The 9563-nt window shown below is 32.4% G+C and overlaps 1 protein-coding gene across 1 annotated transcript; it reads right to left on the bottom strand.

Annotated features, from left to right (window-relative positions):
- Positions 1-5824: 5824 nt before the first annotated feature.
- Positions 5825-8348, bottom strand: LOC145035731 (uncharacterized). The gene is made up of 4 exons (XM_078984234.1): positions 7773-8348; positions 7403-7655; positions 6921-7249; positions 5825-6622 (listed from the first exon to the last, which is right to left on the bottom strand). Exons 1-4 carry the CDS (start codon positions 8346-8348, stop codon positions 5825-5827), a joined length of 1956 nt encoding a protein of 651 aa, XP_078840360.1.
- Positions 8349-9563: the final 1215 nt, after the last annotated feature.

The raw sequence follows: 9563 nt of genomic DNA, 5'->3' as shown, positions 1-9563 counted from the left end.
CTTCGATGTCCTCTAAGAAGGCTAAACGACCATTTTACCCTTCAAATGGTCCACAAGTCCAATTATTAACCAAACCCTGAAAGTCAACAAAAGTCAACGTTCAACTTTGACTAGACTCGTCGAGTACACTCGTGTGACTCGGCAAGTCCATGCATGTCTTCGTCCCCCATGATCCTCACTCGACTCGCTGAGTCAGCCCTTCACTCAACGGGTTATCAGAGGTCGCGAATCGCGGGGCAACCCGACTCGACTCGTCAAGTTTCCTTATGGACTCGACGAGTTCCTCCCATAATAACACACAAACGACCTTCTAAGGTCAGATCTGCTTCACCAACTAGAACATCTAACCTTATAGCACTCGAAAGTCACGTAAAGGTTCAAACTTTACGTTCATGCAACGCATATAAGACTAAAAATGGAGAAATAACCTTTAAAATGGGGACCTACTCTCAAGACTCACAAGAAACAACATAAAGATGGAAGTTTGGGACCTTTTGGACTTCTCAAGGTCCAGATCTATCATCTACACCCATTGGGACATCATATATGTCAAGATCTAACTCAAAATGGTGCAAAGGAAACCCTAGATTCAAGGAATCCATCAGATACACGAAATGGGAAGGAACTTATACCTCAAAACGTGAATCTCAGTGTGAACAACACAAATCCAAGCTTCGGAATCGATCTCGCATGGATTTTCCCACTCCTTCTTGCAAGATCACACCAAAGGATGAAGAATTAGCCTCCAAATTGCTCTCTAAGCTCTCTTTGCTCTCTAGGGTGTTCACAGGGGAGTAGTGGCCGCAAATGAAGGCCATAAGGGCCTTTAAATAGGGCTCAGGCCCTGAGATTTAGGGTTTCACTTTACAATGCAGACTCACCGAGTCCACGCATCGACTCGTCGAATCCGATCATTAATCCAGTCAAAAATTCGCGATCCTACTCTGCGAATCTGAGCGTCAACTCGCCGAGTCCCTCCACAAAACTCAAAATAAATTATTAAAATAAGATATCTGAGAATCCGAACGTTACATTTATGGTTTCAGGTACTTCTAATTTGAAAGGGAATGACCTGACGTGATGACACAACATTCTCCACTCATGATTTTCGCAATTTAAATAATTGTACTCTGATATTTTAAATATTATGATTTGGTGTGTGTGTGTCTATATATATATGTGTGTATATATATATATATATATATATATATATATATATATATATATATATATATATATGGTTAGGTTCATGCGAGACGGCCTAATTGTGTGAGACCATGAGATGCATTTTTTTATTTTTTTTTATTTTTATTTTTAATTTTTTTTAGTTAATTGAAGTTTCGAAAATAATATTTAAAAAAAGAATTTTTTTGATTTTTCCATTTATTTTGCATTTTAAAATTATTTTTAGAATATGACAGTGTAATATTCTATTTAGAATATTTCACGTATTTTTAAAAAAAAATAGATTTTATTTTTTATTTTTTTTAGTTAATTCAAATTCCGAAAATAATATTTAAAAAAAGAATTTTTGGATTTTTTCATTTATTTTGCATTTTAAAATTATTTTTTAGAATATGTCAGTGTAATATTCTATTTAAAATATTTCACGTATTTTTCAAAAAAAAAAAAACTGCATTTTTTTTTATTTTTTTTAACTTTATTTTTATTTTTTTAGTTAATGCAAGTTCCGAAAATAATATTTAAAAAAAGAAATTTTGGATTTTTCCATTTATTTTGCATTTTAAAACTATTTTTAAATTTTGTCTCACGGTCTCACAAAATTAGAATGGTTTCAAATGAACCTGAACATATATATATATATATATATATATATATATATATATATATATATATATATATATATATATATATATATATATATATATATATATATATATATATATATATATATATATACACACACACGAAATCTAAAATAACCGGGGTGGCCATTTCAACCAAAGCCTAAAAATGTGGGTCAAATACGGATATTGTTAATAAAACATTGTTATATTTGGGATTATACCCGGGGGCGAACATAGTTTGGGTCCCAAGGGGTCCCAGGGCAACTACTCGATTTCTTCTCCGAACATAGTTTGGGTCCCAAGGGGTCCCAGGGCAACTACTCGATTTCTTCTCCGAACATAGTTTGGGTCCCAAGGGGTCCCAGGGCAACTACTCGATTTCTTCTCCGAACGTTAAAAATTTTCTATTGTCAACATAATCATGTCTACTACTAAAAGAAGTATCTAATAAAACATGCTAACATTTTATTTGTTACGCATAAATTTTATTTGCAATGCGGACTATGGATGATATATTATATTAAGTTCCAGGTTTAAACCTGGTGGCATCGGTTTTCGTAAAATAATAATAATTAAAATGAGAAACTTATTTATACGATGAACATGATCATGTCAAAGTACCTAATAAAATAAAATAATATGTTATTTTTTACGCATAACTTTTATTTGAAATGATAACTATGTATGATATATTATTTTATGTTCCAAGTTTAAACTTTGCGGCACCTACTTTGGTAAAAAAAAAATACTAATAAAAATCACAAACTTATTTCTACTCGTTGAAATATTGAAAGACATGGAATCAACAAATCTCATATCATCTCATATCCCTATGGAAGCAAAGATGAGAGCTAAATCTATTTTAAAAAAGGCCTACTCTAGACTAGACAAGGACATCTTGTTTGATGCTGTGTCTTTTGCAAGTTCAAGTTACAAATTTTATCAAATCAAAAATACTTGGTTTAAAGTTTGTGTTTTAAAGTTAGAGTTTCTTTAATGTTGCTCAAAATAATTATTTTAAGTAAAAGTTTTTTTGGTTTGAGTTCATCTAGTTTGACAGGTTTTATGGTTTGTCCCATTTTCATCCGACCTAAACTCGTTTTTCAGGTTTATGTTATTACATTTGGTCGATTTTTTTTTCTGCCACTATTGCTATATATTAATGCATCCGCCCTGATTATACCTAAAAACAATTACGAACATACTATTTACACCATTTTTCCTTGCGCATTTATGATATTCATTTCTTCTAAAACTAAGAAAAGTTAAATTACATTGTTACCCCCAACAAGTAAAATCTATAAAAAGTGAAGTTGAGTCATAGAAGAAAAGGCCAAATAAGAATGTAATGGTCGAGAGAGAAGTAGCTGAAAAAGGAAGACGTGGGAATCATATACCCTTGGTAAAGAAGCGACGATCAAAGGCTAACTTGCCTTTCTTATATGCTCATCATCCCCAAAAGAACCTTCCTTTTCCTTTGCATTATTATTATTCCAATCAAAAATTCCTAATTGTTTATGTGTGTTTTCTAGATAATGTCGTCAACTTCTTCTACATTTTTGGTTTATTTTCCTTCGTTATGCGTTCTTTCTGAGTTTTTATTTTCATTTTACAGTTGTATAAGTAAAGAGAGACCGACTTCATATATTCGTGATGATGTATTTTCTTGCATAAAGGTGAGGTCCCATGTATGCATCTTTTAGTTTCGCGGTTATATGAAAAGAAAAGAGAATTTTAGGTTCTCTTTTATCTGCATATTTTATTCCTGTTTAAGATTTTTGATGTGTTCTGTTCTTTCACATTTTGCTGATATTTAAATGAAGTGAGAATATGTTAACATTGTATTTTTTATGTTTCTAAATTTCTGAACGTTTCTAGGTGATGAGGTCACTACAAGAAGATTGGGCAACAGCGGCGACACACGTCACCGCTAAAGGTTAGGCGTGTCGCCGCTAATACCTTTAGCGACGACATGTCGCTGCAAATACGTCGCCGGTATTGATTCGTCGCTAATACGCTCAATGTCGCCGCAAATACTTGGTGTCGCTGCTAATACTCCCGTCGTCGCTAATGCTGCCCGTCGCCGCTAATAGGACGTCGTCGCCACTATTCCCGTCGCTGCTAATGCTCTTTTGATTTATTATTATTTTTTTTGTTTATTTATTTCACATTAAATTTATAATCAATCCAAATATTAATCCATATAGCATTTGAAAAATCTAATAATTTTATATAGAAATATTAATACATAAAATCAATCCAAAATATTAATACATAAAATCAATCCAAAATATTAATCCATATATATACCACATTTAGTATTGTTTCGAATTACAAAACGTTTCATAAAATCCTAAAATAACTACTCATCCTCATCATCATCTCCATTATTTGGTGGCGGCAATGAGCGAAACCACTCTTCCAATGCTGCAGAACAAGTCGGGTCCTGTAGTATTGTTTGGAGCATTTGCAACTATAAAAAAAACAAAATATATTAACAATATATCAGAATAACATTATAATTAATTATACCATTCCATTATAGCATTTACTAACAATTACATGTGATTGTGGTTGTTCTTGTGTCATTGGTTGTTGCTGATCGTACATAGACACAACGGTAGGGGGTTTACGCCCAATGCTTCTGATATGTCCGCGTCGAACACCCAATATTCTTTCAAAACAATCTTTTATATCAGTTGGTGCTAGAACGGTTGTCTCAGAAGTAGCTTGGGTTCGTTGGTTTATCTCTTCGAGTAAAGCATTCTGTATTTTTTAAAAACAATAAAAATCATAAAAATTAGATTACTAAATACCTTTGACGATATAAACACTTATATGAAAAATACAAATTAACCACTTACGTATTGTTGCTCGACTGCAGGACTATAAAATACCCCTTGGCGATTGGAATTAGCTTTACGAAAAGCTTCGATTCGACTGATATCCTATTTAACATTAAAATTTAGATTAGTTATACTTTAAATAAATATTTAAATATATCATAACTTGCCTCTTTAAAACATGCATTGTTGTATGAGCTCGACCCCCCTCTGTTTACAACTACTTGTTTTGCACGACATTCCTTGTTTGACGCCGAACGCCTTAAAAATTCTGGCGTTTGAAAATGTTCGACTGCCTTCGCCCAATTTTCATGTGACATTCCGTTAGGGGGGTTGTTTAATGCAGCTTGGATATCTGCAGGCCCCCTGATTTCCTTAAAATAAGCATGAGCTTTACTTTTTCGACCTCTGTAAACTTTTGCAAGACTTGAATCAATGCTCCGCAACAATTGAGCACGCTCCGGATCCATGTTAACCTTATCCAAATCAAATTTATTCTGCAAAACACAAAAAGTTTAGTTAATTAAATAACAATCACAACTAAAATTAAAATTGTATCCAAGTTACCTTTAGATGAACAACTGCTGCGTTCCTTAAAGCGGGGGAAACATTGTCCCAACCAGATACGTTGAAAGGTACATTGTTCCACAAATACCTCCCAATTTCATGGGTGAACCAATTACCACGCTTCCTGACAGGGGAATATGTGATCTCCCTGTCGAAATCCAAATCTATGGGCTTTCCCTTATTTGCCCTTATCAACTTTCCCAACTCAATATTTTTTGACATGCCTCTCCTTTTTTTAGGAAGCTCGGCTGCAAAAATACAATTAAACCTATTAGTCATGATAACTTATTATAAAATAATAAAAATAGTTAATAAATATATCAGAATAAAACTCACCATCTTGTTCGTGCTGACCACGACCAAAGCCTCCTGGAGGTGGTGGATCCCCGGCTCCATCACCTCCGTGTCCAAGCCCCATAACATCGGCCATCATGGCCAAGAGTATTGCCCAAGTAAACCTCATCTGCAATATGAATAAAAGTTAGTTACCCTGCGAAATTGTAAGATATACAATATAGAGAAACAACATAAATAAAACTTAAACAAACAATATGAATTAAAGTTACATTTCAAATAAAGTTTCTATTACCAAAAAAAATTGATTTTTTAATCAGAATCTTGATCATATAATTCAATGTCTTCTTCATCCGTATCATAATCAGAATCTCCATCATCATAATCAGTCTCTTCATCGGAAACATTATCGATTCTACCCGTTGGCGGAGGTACTTCAATCTCGTCTTCATCATCATAATCAGCATTGTTTTGAGCTACATCAACATTGTTTTGAAAGTATTGTGAGAAGTCAATAAAAAGTCTAGCTCCAGATGAAGAGTTGTTTTGAACTATGTCAACATTTTCGGTCTCCACATTGTCGACATCTTGGACAGAGTCACTGTAAGCATTTTGGACACGAGGATTGTCGGATGGTAGATCCCAAATATTTTGATGATTAACATGCTCGACGATACAACGAGGGTTGTTGTTTTGGTTTCTTCGATGATTAACAGGCTGGCGGATGTAGAACACTTGTTTGGCTTGCGAAGCATATATGAGTTGATCATCTTGGTACGCTTCTCTTTCTGTGTCGATACTTATGAAATTATCATCAGGAATATCTCCCGTATCAAACCACTTGCACCGAAATATTACAGTCGAATAATCATATGGATATTGCACCTCCATAATCTCTTCTAACTGGCCATAATATTTCTCTCCATTCTCACCAACCGCTAGAACCCTAGAGTTTTGCGTTTTGCGTTGTGCATCACGACTAAGTACCATAAACCTAACACCGTTGACTATGCACGCAGTGTAAGTATAAACATCCATTTGTGAACCCATTGAAAGGGCTGACAACTCTTTGTGGAATTCAGGAGAGTTTTCTTTTTCCAGCTGATAAACCTATTAAACATATGTTGATGTGTTATGTATTCTTGATTCATTAAATTTATGAAAGATATTTGTTTGTTAATTATGATTACCTTTTCAAGAAACCAGCTGGGAAATTCGGTCTTTTCGTCACTTTCAGGATGTTCAGATTTGAATTTTCTATATTGATGATATATATATATATATATATATATATATATATATATATATATATATATATATATATATTAAATTAATGAATGGAAAAAAGTAACAATAAATAATGAAAGATAATTAAAAGTAAGAACACTTACTCGATGTATTGTCTGACTTCTTGACAACTATTCAATATAAACCATTCAATATTACGTTTCTCTGTTATATCAAGATGTTTGATTTGCGTTGCACTCGTCGGTCGACACTTGGACTCAAACATCCAAAACTTTGTTTTTTCAATGACAACGTCTTCGTTTCTTTCAAGGCGATTGACATCTCGAAGGTATATCGAACAAAATGTCAAAGCTTCTTCAGCAATATAACCTTCAGCTATACAGCCTTCCAGCCTCGCCTTATTTCTAACATAGTTTTTTAGTTTTTTCATATACCTTTCAAACGGATACATCCATCTCATACATATCGGGCCTCCAGCAATCGCTTCATCTGGTAAATGCAAAACTAAATGAATCATAATGTCGAAAAACGCTGGCAGATAAATCAACTATAACTTGCACAAGATTCTAATAACGTCTTCTTTTGCTTTCCTCATATCCTCCACCTTTAGTGTTCTGGAGCAAATTTGCTTGAAAAACATACAAAGATCTACAATTGGTGTTGAAGTTTCTTTATCCAATAACGCTCTAACTCCAATCGGTATCAAACGTTGCATAAGAATGTGATAGTCATGAGATTTCAACCCAATAATGTTAGTATCATTATCTACCACTTTCTTACTAATGTTAGATCCAAACCCATCAGGAAATTTAACATCTCTTATAAATTGACAAAAGATTTTGCGGTCAGCTTTCTTGAATGAGTAGCTTGCATGTGCTCTAGTGAACTTGTTACCCTTTTTTTGCAACCATTGATTACGCCGGATATTCAGATTTTTCAAGTCCTCACGTGCATTTCATGTGTCTTTACTCTTATCATTCATCATAGAAGTACCCAAAAGACTCTCACCCACATTTTTCACGACATGCATCAAATCTATGTTGTGTTTCAGCTGTAGAGAAGACCAATATTCGAGCTCGAAAAATATGCTACGTTTCGACCAGTTCAACTCGAATCCTTGCCGATCCATGTTTTCTTTGAGAGTGTTAGGATGTTTACCCGGTTTACGAAGTATTAGACGACCTAGTTGATCTTGTATGTCTTCATTACTAAAGTGTCTCGGAGCGGGTCTTGTCTCTGGTTGCCCATTAAATTTCAAATTCATCCTTAATGGATCATCAGCATCTAAGAACCAACGATGACCGATATAAACGACTTTATTTACTTTACGGTACGAAGGAGTGTCTTCATTGCAAGTCGGGCATGCTCTATACCCTTGTCCGCTCCAGCCCGATAAACTACTACGAGCTGGAAAGTCGTTTATTGTCCATAACAACATAGCTTTCATCGTGAAGAATGTGTTTGTCGCTGCGTCTTTAATGCGTATGCCTGATTGCCATAAAAACTTAAGCTCTTCCACTAACGGCCTAAGGAAAACATCTATGTCCTTTCCAAGCGCTTTAGGGTCGGGAATCAACAAGGCCAACATGAATGATGACTCTTTCATACAAAACCATATATACGAACATGACGTCTCATTGCTTTCGGATTCATGAAGTAACGATTATCACATTTCTCACACGGACATCTGGTTTCACCTTTACAATCTAGGTGTAACATGGATCTCTCGACAAAAGTGTCGAGCCCTAGCTGGAACTCGGGAGATTGACGATGTGGATTAGTAGTCCAGCTTTTATCAATAGACATGATGCAACTGAAACATAATTTAGTGTTTAAGGTTTACTTTATGGGAAACAAAAATCAAGTAGAGTATTCATAAAGTTGACGATTCAAAAAGTATTCTAACACGGGATAACCTAATTAAAGCTAAATTTAAAGTTTTAATGACCAACATTAAGTCACTAAAAGTATGTTGCTATTAAGTTGGTTTTATAAGTGATTTAATTTGATTTTATAAAGGTAACTTAATTTGATTCTAAAAGTAAATTAATTAGATTTTATAATTAATTTAATATTTTCTTTTTTGTTATTAGTTTAATTTATTTATTAAACTAATTTTATTTTATTTTAATATTAACATTAACTTGATTTTAAAACTACTTTAAGTCGATTTTACAATTAATTTATTATTTTTTTAATGTTTTTTTTTAAAATTAATTTAATTTTATTCTATAATTAAATTAAAATTACAAGAACTATGTTGCTATTAAGTTAGTTTTATAATAAATATAATTTGATGTTATAAAGGTAACTTAATTTGATTCTAAAGGTAAATTAATTAGATTTTATAATTAATTTAATATTTTCTTTTTTGTTATTAGTTTAATGTATTAAACTAACTTTGTTTTCATTTTAATTTATTAAACTAACTTTATTTTATTTTAATTTTAACATTAACTTTATTTTAAGTCACTAGAAGTATGTTTCTATTAAGTTAGTTTTATAATTAATATAATTTGATTTTATAAAGGTAACTTAATTTGATTCTAAAGGTAAATTAATTAGATTTTATAATTAATTTAATATTTTTTTTTGTAATTAGTTTAATTTATTAAACTAACCTTATTTTCATTTTAATTTATTAAACTAACTTTATTTTATTTTAATTTTAACATTAACTTTATTTTAAGTCACTAAAAGTATGTTCCTATTAAGTTAATTTTATAATTAATATAATTTGATTTTATAAAGGTAACTTAATTTGATTCTAAAAGTAAATTAATTAGATTTTATAATTAATTTA

The sequence above is a fragment of the Lactuca saligna genome, chromosome 3 (assembly GCF_052625555.1).
Source record: "Lactuca saligna cultivar CGN05327 chromosome 3, ASM5262555v1, whole genome shotgun sequence".
NCBI classification, from domain to species: Eukaryota; Viridiplantae; Streptophyta; class Magnoliopsida; order Asterales; family Asteraceae; genus Lactuca; species Lactuca saligna.
This window is presented reverse-complemented; position numbering and strand designations above follow the sequence as displayed.